The following is a 13,052-nucleotide window of genomic DNA, read 5'->3' as shown; positions in this document are numbered from 1 at the left end:
AGATCTCATTGCAAGTATATGAGAACATACACCCACACTGTGGAGAGCAATGTGGTCCCTGTGATGATGCTGATCATCTATTTCCCTAACCATGAGAGGGGTCCACCCTAAAGTAAACACACCACCATTGTTAAGATGCTGGTTAGGGCAGAATCACTGCTGAGGCTGCCTGCATTGTGGACACCCTGCCTGCTTCTATCCTCACTGGGGAATACCCAAGATGGGTGGTACAAATGCACATGGCTAATAGGAAAATGTTTAATAGTCAGGAAAAACTATAGGAAAAAGAACAAAGAAAAAATCGATGCATAAGTTCTTGCTTTCTGTAAGAAAACTCTTACCAGACTAAACTTCTTAAAAACTCCAAAAAGATCTTCAGACACAAAAAAAACACAACAGAGACAACAGGTGTGAGTAAAATCTCTTTTACTGGTCCTTCAAGAGATTTTACTCATAGCTGTTGACTCGGTTGTGTTTTTTTTCAGACTAAACTCTTGACAGACTAAAAAGATGAAGTAAAGACTAAAAAACATAAAAATAATAAACAGTCACCAGAGAAAAAAATGATGGTCTTCCACTTTTAATACGCCAACAAACACAGAAATACCAAATGACTAAGCGCTTTCACCAGGCTACAAACCACTGGCTTCTTCAGAGTCATTTGGTTTAACATCCACAGTTCATTATATATAAACCTTTAATTACTTAATTGGTTACATTACCAATTAACCCAATAATTTAACTAACTTCAATAATAAACTCAATTAATGTCTTTTCACCTTCCCTACACCTAAAATTTAAAAACTAGAAACACTGTAATGTTAAAAAAAAATGTTGTTCATATCAAAGTTAAAACTGACTTGAAACAGTCATGTTATATTAAAAAACATACAAATTTGTAAGCAAGATGTTCAACTTATTACTATTATTGTAACCCTTAACTTGTAATATATTTACATGGTTACACTAAAAAGTGTCTGGTGTTTACCAAACTCTATTCACCATAATAACTGTTAAAATAATGTATTTTTCAGTTACACTTGATTTGACTTTAATTTCAAAATGGGCATCAGAGAAATAGTGTCATTTAAGCTGGGCAACTTCAGGGCATTTAATAAAGGACAATTTAACAAAGGAAGAAAGGTCGTTTTTGAAAAATTTATCTCAAAACAACCAATATAGGTTTATGAAACCGAACAAGGGAGGGGGGATGGTAATTATGATAGAATAGACTACCTGAGTAGGATGGCTAATATTCTTAATGATGAGACTACTTATAAGAGAACATCAAAAATGAACTACATAGAGCTTATTTAAAGATAGACCTATTTTTTCAGGATGCACTTTTCCAGGGGGTGAGTAACGAAATAGAATTCAACTACTTATTGATAAAATTTCCAACTTTGCCAGTTATGTTCCGCACTCCCAAGGTCCACAAAGAGGTGAGCAACCCTCCATTTAGACCGATAGTTGCAGCTAGGGGCTCTAAGACAGAGCCCCTTGCTTCATTTGTGGACACTTGGTCTAAAATAGTAGTTGAAGAAGCTGGACATATTTTGAGAGATTCATGGCACTGTCTTGAGAGGCTTAGACAAGTTAAAGACAACAACAACTTTGTTTTTTTTTAACAGTAGATGTAGTTAATCTATTCACAGTTATTCCCCATGAACAAGGGCTTACTATGTTTTACAAGAGTCTCTCAAAAAGTAAGAAGATGGACAAAAATAGAATCAATTTGCTTATAGGCCTTATGGAAACGGTCTTGAAGAACAATTTCATCGGTTTTGAAGGAGAAATTTACCAACAACTAACGGGAGTAGCAATGGGCCCCAGTATTTGCTAATTTAGTATTACTTGCCTGGGAGGAATTATACATTTTTCCATCAGAATATAAAGACAAGATACTGTCATACAATAGATTTTTAGATGACATATTAATATTATGGAAAGGGGAAGGAACCTCTATTATTGAATTTATTGATTATTTAAACACTACAACAGAGTTTCTTAAATTTACACATATATGGCACAATGAGGAGATTAATTTTTTGGATATAACTATCAAAAAAACAAGTCAAGGTTTATGTAGTAACATTTACAGAAAGGAATCATATTCCAACTCATTATTACACTTTGATAGTTGTCACCCCCATCACCAAAGGAAAGGCATTATTAAGGGCCAAATGGTGAGAACATCTAGATTGGTTAGTGGCAACTCAACGTTTAAAAATGAATTATACAAGTTAATAGGAATGTTCTTGGACATGGGGTACCTGCTCAAACTATTATTAAACATCAAAAGAGAGATTTTGAGAAAAAGGGAAACTTGTTACACCCCATTATATGGAACATGGCACCTATTACAAAGAGTGAGAAAAACTTAGAAAAGTTAGGGGCCAATCTTATACTTAAATACAATGATAGAGCTCAGGAATTGGTGACAAGTTTGAGATATGCCTGGAAGTTTTGTCTTAGTGACAACATTAAAGTTATTCTAGGACCTGAACCATCAATAGTTTACAGTAGAGGGAACAACATAAAGGGTTTACTTGAAAGAGAAATTAACACTAATAGAAAATCTTGTATGAAGAAATGTGCCATGTGTAAATATTTTAGATATATAAGTGAGGGAACATACTTATGCATTTATGGTTTTAAATACACAATTTCATGTCCAGGGATATGTAATTGTAACACCAAAAACATTGTTTATGTTGCTTCATGCATTTCATGTGACAGATTTTATGTGGGCAAAACCATTAGGAGGCTGCGTGATAGAATTTCAGAACATCTGAGATGTATTAATAGAAAAGATGAACATAATTCATTTTTTTTACATTCAAAAATGTGTAAGAATTTTAAGAAGTTTACATTCTTTATTGTAGGCCGGGTAACCATGGGTGAAAGGGGTTGTGATATCAACAACAAGGTTGGAGCTTTAGAGACAACCTGGCAATTAAGATTAAATGCCCTGAAGTTGCCTGGCTTAAATGACGCTATTTCTCTGATGCCCATTTTAAAATTAAAGTCAAATCAAGTGTAACTGAAAAATACATTATTTTAACAGTTATTATGGTGAATAGAGTTTGGTAAACATCAGTAGGTCTAAAATGTTAATGAAAGACAGTTTTTTAGTGTAACCATGTAAATATATTACAAGTTATGGGTTACAATAATAGTAATAAGTTGAACGTCTTGCTTACAAATTTGTATTTTTTTTTAATATAACATGACTGTTTCAAGTCAGTTTTAACTTTGATATGAACAAAAAATCTTTTTACATTACAGTGTTTCTAGTTTTTAAATTTTAGGTGTAGGGAAGGTGAAAATACATTAACTGAGTTTATTATTGAAGTTAGTTAAATTATTGGGTTAATTGATGATGTAACCAATTAAGTAATTAAAGGTTTATATATAATGAACTGTGGATGTTAAACCAAATGACTCTGAAGAAGCCAATGGTTTGTAGCCTGGTGAAAGCGCTTAGTCGTTTGGTATTTCTATGTTTGTTGGCGTATTAAAAGTGGAAGACCATCAATTTTTTCCTCTGGTGACTGTTTTTTATTATTTTTATGTTTACAAGTTTGCGGTTTCCATTTGGAGTATCTTACTTTCAAGACTAAAAAACAACCAACTGAAAACCTCATGGAAAGGCATAACTTTGATTAAATAATACCTGGAAATGCCTGAACAGCAAACAATGCTCAATCAATATGTGTTTAGCACTTTCATCCTTTATTATTCAACTTCATCAGAACAATTCCCATTACAAAACAAATCCCTTATAAATGCTTTAACATACACCTGAAAAAAATTAAATCACATTAATTAACCAATGAAGTTTCAAGTTTAAAATTTCACTGCTCAAATAACAAGTATACATGTTAAGTGACAGGCTACATTAATATATTCTTTAAAACGCATTTAATGTTAATAACTTCATTTAAACCAGGCTCTTTATCTGTCCTTAATGCAATTTTCCATTTTACCTCCTTATATTCTAATACATTATTAGAACTATTCATAAAAGGTGTTTGATCAGCCTTATCTAATACAAAAACAAATGTTTTTTTTTTTAATCTTTACATTCTATGGCATGTTTTAGTAAGGCACTTGTGACGTCCTTCTTTTTAATAGCTGCTCAATGCTCATAAACTCTTTGTGACAACATTGTAATAGTTTTCCCTACATAAAACCTCTCACAGCTGCAGCAATTAGCTAAATAAATGTTTCCTGCACTTTTACAAGTAAACCTGCCTTGGCTCTAATATTTTGATTTAAGTGTTTACAAAAAACAGTGTGTGTAGAATTAATGTATCTGCAATACTTAGAACTTAAACATGGGTAGGTACCTGCCAGTCCCATACCCACCAATTGATAACTAGGTACATTATTTTCTAGCAACCCTTTAACTTGTTTATATATAAATTGCGGATGATCACCCACAATTTTGGCCAAGTCAAAAATTGCCTAAAATGACTTTCCCGTTGTCTACCATAACTTTTTGAATTTCCTTAAAATCTACACTAATGGGAAATGAAAAGGAACGACTTCTCTCAAAATTATTTGATTTTTTTACCTTTTCCTTTCAGAGTAAATCCACTAACCAAAATGCGGGAAAATTTAACAGTCCTAAGGTTAATGACGTCATCTTTAATCCACTCTAATTTATTTTTAGTTTTAGAATATCCCCTATCCAAAAACATGTTTATTAAAGTATTGACTTAAGTAATAAAATAACCATCATCACTTATCAGCCTATCCAAATGTATAAGCTACCCCTTAATAATATTCCACTTCATAAACTGAGGGTGTTGACTTCCAAAATGTAAGTAATTATTAGTAAAGTTTTTTTTGCTATGTAAATTACTTACAGACTAACACTGTTTAGTGTCCATTTCAATGTTAATATCCAAAAAGTTGACATTACTTAGTTTGTACCAGAGAAAAGTTCTAGTGTATAACCAGCAGGAAACCGTCTCAGACTAGGTTTCAGATTTTAGTGCTTTTGTTCTTTAATAAGTAACAAAGCACTTCTTCAGAAACTAAAATGCATACAAAGCCAGCAGTTTAAAAAGAATACTAAAAAACACGTAACTAGAAAACAGCCAATAACAATGCAAGAACATATAGGTGCTTCTTTAAAAATTCACTTTGAAAATGTAATAATATAAAGAAGACTTATTTGCATAAAATAATGAAACATGAACAAAGAAAAAATGATATAATGTATGTAAGAATGTAAAAACTTATTCAAAGACTTATTCAATAAAACTTTTGGGCTAATAAAAAGCATTTAATATTTACACTCTCATTAAGACCAGGATCATGGTCAGCTCTCAGTTTAATCTGCCATAAAGATTCATGGCATTCCAAAATGACATTGCAGTTCCCTGAAAAGTAATCAAAGCTAACTGAATCATGTAAAAATATATATATATATTTTTAAACTGGTGCAACTTAAAGAGTGTTTGGCCAAAGCGTTGTTTTGATCTTTGTTTTTAATTGTAAACATATGATTGTAAATTCTCCAGGAAATCTCCTGATCATTTTCCCCGCAGAGAAACTGGGACAAGAGTTGCACATTACCAAATAAACCACACCTTTGGAGTTACAGTATTTATTTGTTTTTAGTCCAAATGTTTATTTATTTTATTTTTTATTTATTTTATTTATTTACATTTGTTGACCGGGCGTGTCCGACTGGACGTAGGTCCATTTTCAGCGGAGGCCTGGGGAGAAAAGCTCCACAGTTAAAATAAACATACAGTAGTTACATTGGATTACATAACGATTAACAATATAACATAGCAATTACTTACAACATATTTACAGATGAAGAACTTAGTACATCAGTAGACAACTAGAATCTTTATATGTGAAGTACATAACAGACATTAACAAATGTTACGATAAGAAGTTCCTGCTGTATAATAAGTACTAGGCTTATGAGCATCTGAGCTTGCTATAATCAAGGTAGTTAGTGGAGTGGAGAGAAAGGTAGTGGTTGGATGGGGTGGGTGATTTTAGAGTGGGAGTTGCAAGGACATAGCCAGCATGTTTTTAGGTGCGCTTTTAGTAAAGTTTTGAAGTGGGTGCATGAGGGTACAGAGGTAATTGTGGGTGGGAGGGAGTTCCATAATTTGGCTATGGTGCAAGAGAATAGTGTTTCACCAACAGAGTTATTGGCTTTAGTGATCTGCAAGTGATTTTTGTTGCTGGATCTTAGTGGTGTGGTGGTGCGATAGGGTTGGAGTAGATTCTGGAGGGATGGGACATTTAGTGGATGGTTTACTAGTTTGTGGGTGAGTGAGAGTTGATACCATTGAAGGAGGTGAGGGAGTTCAAGCCAGCCTGGTTCAGCAAGTGAAAGACAGTGGTGACTACGGTAGGATGCCCCTGTGGCAAATTTGATGATTTTGTTGTAGCAGATCTCTAGCTTGTTTAGATTGCATTGCCTTAGGATGGTATAGAGGCATAAAGTAGGGTGGAGATAAGGTGGGAATTTGCTACTGAAATCTTTGCTGCTTTGTACATCTAATTTGTAAATGTACATCCTTTATCACTAAAAACAAAGGACAGCCAATCAATACTCAAGTTAATTTCTTTGAAAAATGAATCAAACTCATTGTTACTTCCTGTCCATATAAAAAAAATCATCACTGTATCTTTTATAAAATGTAACAAATTTGAAAAGTTCTAACTTGCTTAATACAGTACTTTCACATCAAACTATAGTAACAGTTTTACTATGATGTGCAGAAACAATGGGCCTAAAAGGTGATCTTCTAAAATCTTTATGAATTTTAGAGATACGAAAAAAAATATCCTAACTCTGGTTGTTCAACATATAAAAATTCATTTAATGCACTATCACGGTACCGCTGATTTAATAAATATAATAAGACATCATCTAACTTCTGGAAATGTCTCCTAACAAAGTCCTTGCTTACATCATCAAGAAGTTGCATCATATGTTTTTAGTAATCATAACTATCCATAATAATTAGACCATTGCCTTTATCAGCTTTCATAAACCTTATATCTTTCAATTTACTTAATAATAAAAGTGTTTCATGTTCAGATTAACTTAAATTATAAAATCTGTTTTTGGATTTATTTCTAGAAGGCAATGAAAATCATTTTCATATAATTCGGAAAACACATTTAAATGTAGACAATAAGGGAGGATTACATGTACTGTTTGTTTTTGCAAATAACATTTGCCCCAAATTTAGGGATGACATTTGCAATATACTGTATATTTATCTTTCTGAAAAACAGCTTTAAATCAACCACCAAATCTATAATGTTAGCTCTCTTTGCTGGTATAAAAGTAAACCCTTTCCCAAATACATTAAGTTGTACATCCAAATGAACCAATGAAGTCAAATTAAATACATGCCACAATGGTGTTAACACTGTCGCCCCTTGGTCAACCTTGCTCCCCTTGTGGATTCTTTCATTTTTGCTGTGGACAAATAAACAATAAAAGGATAAGGAAAATCAAGTTCATTGGTCACCAGCTTCATCCCTTCATATATCACTTGTAGAATTTCTAACAGTCGGAACATCCTGTACTTCAAATTGTAATGGGAAGGGAACACAAAAATGTAGAGCATGTAGATATTGTGCTTACATTTTGGAAGGTATTGAAGTGGTTGTGGGCCAGCCTCCACAACTGGTTACATTAGTTAGTGGTAATTGTGGAAGTATGGATTTAGTGTCCATCGCCGTGTATTCAGGATGTTCACAGTTTTACATTGGGAAAACAGAAAGATGTTTTCGGAAATGCATATATGAACATCTATACATGATTCAACATAAAAATCCGAACAAAGCCCTCTACAAGCACACTGCTAACTGTAATTCTTTTGGAAAATTCAGGTTTGGAATTACAGAGATAATTAGAAAGAACCCTAGAGAAGGGTGCTGGGAAAATGACCTGGCCTTAAAGGAATTTTACTGGCAGCTTAGACTGAATGCGGCCACATTACCTGAGTTAAATGAGTCTACAAATCTTAAGCCAGTTTTGAGACAGAGAGCCCTACAGATTTAGATACAACAGGGGTGGGTATATGAAGTGCGGGGACTTGAATATTGACATATATTTTCCAACATTTGAGAACACGTTTCATGTTTAACATCTTACTTTTGCTTCCTATGTTCAACACACATAACACTTACTGTTTTTTTAAAGGATGAGGAGGTTCTAAACAATGTATAGGCTTTTAAAAAACTTTTAAAACATTTTCTTACATCTCACTCTATTCATTTTTTGTAACTTTATATATACTCTTTGTTAAATGTATTTTTATTAGGATGAAGGTGCTTCCACAAGAGTTAGGATTTTATATTTATTGTTTGTAAATTAATTTATTTGATGGTTAAAACATGAAAGAATGTTTCTATTAATATATTAGAAGTAAGCAATGGTGAAATAATAGGTTCCCAATGGGAGTGACTAGTCATGTGATGACTATTTGGGATATAAAAGAATGAATTTAAATGTCTGTATTGTTCTGAAGAAGTCTCTAATTAACAGGGATGAAAGCATTTAACTTCATTAAAGTACTGTTGCTGTTTCTATCTGGGCCGTATGTTTCTATGGTACCACTCTACTAGTGAGCTTTTATGAATTTCCAACAGTCTCACCCGTCAATGGCATAAAGTCACTAATGTCTAAAGCATTTGATGGTAAGTTTGTGGTAGTAGGCTTAGAGGCCAAAGGGAAAGTCCTGAAGTTTAATTTCTTTTTAACAGGATATGCATTGTTTGTAGAATATGCCACAAAATCTCTTTCTAATGTTTTCTTCTTCTTTGCAACAACAGTCATATGTCTTTATGCAGGGAAGTTAGAGACCCAAAGGCTTTATGCCCTTAAACACTTCCATTTACTTCAATTACTTATTTCAATATAAGCTCAGCCTTTGGGTATTATGTTTAAACAGCAGCTTCAACGCTTCTATACCAGAATTGCTATAAAGCTCAACCAGTTCCCTATATATTAGGTCATTGTGCATGATACCATTGGGAAATTTTAAAAAATGTAAGTCCCAACAGAACTTGTTTTAATTCTACACATTGCTGGAGAAGAAACACATCATATTCAAGCAATCTTAATTTAAGCAACTTGCATTCAAGTTCAAAAATAAGGGACTTATAGTTAGTAGCAGTCTCAGAAGAATGCCATACTTGTCCGACATTAATTCCAACTGCCATACAACAAAACAGGTTTTCTACTGGAGCATTAATAAAATCATTTTCCAATGCTCCAAAATTTTCAATCATTACTGTTGCTTCATCACTGGAACACAAGTTAACCAGTTTTAAATGTTGCACCCTAACTTGGTGAAACTCGATTCTCCGTTATCTTCTGAAGGAATGTCTGGGCTTGTCCGATCACATGGGTCAAAGCCTGCATAAGCAACTCATCCAGTACACTATGTACCATAACTTCTAAATTAGCATCACCTTCACTGAGATCCATTCCACTACCAAATGGAAAACTACAGTGACCACTGCTGTCTGCTGTTAGGTACTGGGGCAGCCATGCAAACAGTGAGATTTTTCCAAAAAAAAATAAACAAAAACAAAATAACAACCAACTGAAAGCCTCATGGAAAGGCACGCAATTGACTAAATAACACCTAGAAATGCCAGAATAGCAAAGAATGCCTACTCAGTACCAAAATATGTTTAGCTCTTTCATCCTTTATTATTCATGAAGTTCATCAGAAGGTTTCGGGTTACAAAATGAAACTTTTATAAATACTTTAACATACACCTGTGCTGTCGGGTACCATGATACCATTAGGGAGGCAGGAGAGTATGTATTTTCAATCAACATGAAGTGTGAAGAAAAGAAATGGAACAAATGTGATTAGCTTGATATACTGATGAATTTTCCAAAAGACACAAATCGAAGTTAAAACCACGAATAATCCAAAAAAGTGGAAGCGGACAAGTAGGGCAAAAGCACGGACTGTTTCTAATCTGCCAAAATACCTCTTGTTCTTCCAGCCGTAACTGCCATGGGCCACCCCTAATATGACTTTTAACCTGGTGAACGGCTGTAAACAAAAAGGAATGCTCAGGATGTTCTAATCTGCCAAAATACCTCTTGTTCTTCCAGGGGGGTAGTGTATGTTGCCTTGTGCAAGAAATGTCCCTCCTTTTATACTGGCAAAACAGAGAAGTCATTAAAGAAAAGAATTTATGAACATCTGTATGCCATAGGGAGAAAGGGCTTAACCAATGCACTTGCAAGGCATATTTGTGAACATCCTGAGCATTCCTTTTTGTTTACAGACGTTCACCCTTGCACATTTACCCCCAGGTTTAAATGAGTATGCATCTATAAAATGCATTCTCAAATTAAAAGCACTAAGGAGATGAGCCTTTTTTATCATTTTTATATTCATGAATCTATTTATTTATGTATATAAGTGTTTTATTCATTGGTATTAGACCAACAACATCTGTTAAAGCTTTGTTATACAGGGCATAACTATATATTCCTAGGAGTTCCGTAGTATATTTAGGTTTCTTTCTTAATTTTTAATTTTTAATTTACAAAATGTTTTTATAAGATGTTTGTAAAAAACACATTATTTATTTTTAAAATGCAAAATAGTTAACAGATACGTGAATTTTAGTACTACCAGGTACTAGCCCTTTAAAATCTGGGCTTGAAGTTAGCTAGGTAGTTAATTAATTTAGACAATTAATTTATTCTAATTGTCTTAATTCGTATATGCATTTTATATATAAAGTGTTGCTGTGTGTACTTCATTGTCTTAGTCTGAAGAAGGCTGAGGAATATCCTTAGCCAAAAGCGCTTACTATAAATAAACAGTCGGTGCTTTTGCTGTACTTGTCCGCTTCCACTTTTTTGGATTATACTGATGAAGTTTCTAAATCTAGTTAAGAGATATAGAAACCTACTTTAGTTGCAATGCAAGAGACACAGTTAAGCAAAAATGAGCATACTAAATTACAGGGGAAGAGTACTGAATGATACCGTCTGCTACCTACAGGGAGACTTAAGATAAGGGATAGTATTTTGATAGCAAGGACCTACCATTAGAAACAGAAAGATAATTATTTGACCTAAAGGAGTTATGTAAGCATGAAAGGATACTACCTGGTTCATTGCGTAATGGAAGAATGTACTCTAGCTATTCTCTGAATCACTCTACCATACTATTCAGATGACTGAGATGTTTCTGAAAGAGAGCACATGGCTAATTAGCATTATCCATCTCCCCAGACTGCTGTATTGCATGTGGCATCACCGGACAGAGTACTGTCTGAGCAAGAGGTCAATGCCTTTGCACGTCTGTAGCATTACAGCAGTTCCTGAATCACAAATGCTTAACATACTATGAAAGCCTGCAAAGAACAGGTTAGCACAGTATGTTGTACCTTTCTGCATTCTAGGATTTAAGTTCATCTTCTCATTATTTTCCTAAACAATCAAATACAGCTTAAGTTGGTGGAAAACAATTACAGAAAAGGTTACTGCTGTCATTCATCATTATCCAGGAATATATAGCTATATTATTCACTCTGAGTTCACAATTCACATATATAATTATAGAATTCCAACTTACTCCACTGTATGGCTATTGGTGCAGCAAGGCTCACATGGTTCACCAAACAGGTATAACAGTCACCCCTGCTTGGTGTGAACTCCACCGTTGCACTAATCTGATAGGTCCAATCACCATTGGGCATAATTGGTTTTATGTAAACAGACTGGTTGATCATCTCTCCATTTTTTTGCCATGAAAGCGAAACTTCAGGTGGATAAAATCCATCCACACGGCATAGCAGTGCTGTTGTGAATGTAGTGGTTTGAGGAACAACAGTGTTTACTGCCACAGAAGGTTGTGCTGTAAAAAAAAAAAAAAAAAAGAAAAAAAGATACTTATCATTTCTTATGATAATCACTGCAAAAAAGTGTTTAATACAATGTGTGCTGGAAGTTTGCCATGTGTGGCCCTTGTCAATAGTAATCCAACAATGTAATGTGACATTTGCATACTTCAATAACAAACTGATGGTTATGCAGTAGTCCTGGCAATCCAGCCCTGCTGCTTAGTTTTGTGTGTGTGTGTGTGTGTGTGTGTGTGTGTGTGTGTGTGTGTGTGTGTGTGTGTGTGTGTGTGTGTGTGTGTGTGTGTGTGTTTTGAAAAGCCCATGCAGTACAACAATAAACATCAAAGGATTATTTGTACAAGTCTACTAGCAATATAGTGCAAGTCCTGCATAAAAAACTAGTACTAGCTGTAATACTGCTTGGATCCTCAGCACATGGCTAATCTTTGAGCAGTGTGTGTTCCATAACCTTTACCTTTCTCTTAACAAAAACATCTGGGGTAGTTGATGAGTTGATGAAAGATAAACACCTTCACCCTTTTGGTGCTTCTCGTGTTTCATCCTAAGAAGTAACATTCAGTGGTAGACAACATACTCTGCCATATGAATAGTCATACACAACTGCTGCATGTAGAGAAATGCATGTACACATGCACACACACACACATACATGCATACATGCTCCAGGGCTGCTATGCAGTGTCCAGTAAGAGACAAGTGTGCAGTGGGAAATTCTCAGACTGCACTACTCCACCAAGGATTGCAGTCTTCCAGATGTTCATCCATAACTCCTCACTAGTATTATGCCTTCCTCAGACTCATTCTAAAACCCTGGTGATGAGAACTGCAGTATGACAAACTATTAGTAAGCTAAAATTAGATCACAAGATTACAACTTCACCAATTTATTTTCCTCTCTTCTTAACTTACTTTGATATTTTCAACCTAGCCAATTTCCCTTTTGGTGCTTGAATCAAACCCTTCCATTTGGTCAGAGCTTGGCCTTACCCATCACATGGCTGATAATTATATATCACCCCTAAAGAGAATAAATGGGATCATACCATAGATAATTTGAGGGAACCCATTCATGGAATAAAGCATTTAGGAGCTGCCTCTGTCCATTAGTACTACAGGGAGTAGTCCTTGGGTAAATGTTCTGTTTCCCA

General features: G+C 34.4%; 1 protein-coding gene across 1 annotated transcript in view; it reads right to left on the bottom strand.

The window, feature by feature from the left end:
• LOC122811464 (HLA class II histocompatibility antigen, DO beta chain-like) overlaps positions 1–13,052 on the bottom strand; it is a 99,764-nt gene that overhangs the window by 24,217 nt on the left and 62,495 nt on the right. Inside the window, exon 3 of the mRNA XM_044083319.1 lies at positions 11,616–11,897. Coding sequence (XP_043939254.1) covers positions 11,616–11,897 — 282 coding nt within the window. The remainder of the gene's footprint in view (positions 1–11,615; positions 11,898–13,052) is intronic.

Source organism: Protopterus annectens, chromosome 9.part0 (assembly GCF_019279795.1).
Source record: "Protopterus annectens isolate FY-2018-M chromosome 9.part0, PAN1.0, whole genome shotgun sequence".
NCBI lineage: Eukaryota > Metazoa > Chordata > Ceratodontiformes > Protopteridae > Protopterus > Protopterus annectens.
Note: the sequence above shows the minus strand (reverse complement) of the source record. Positions and strands in the feature narration are given on the sequence as shown.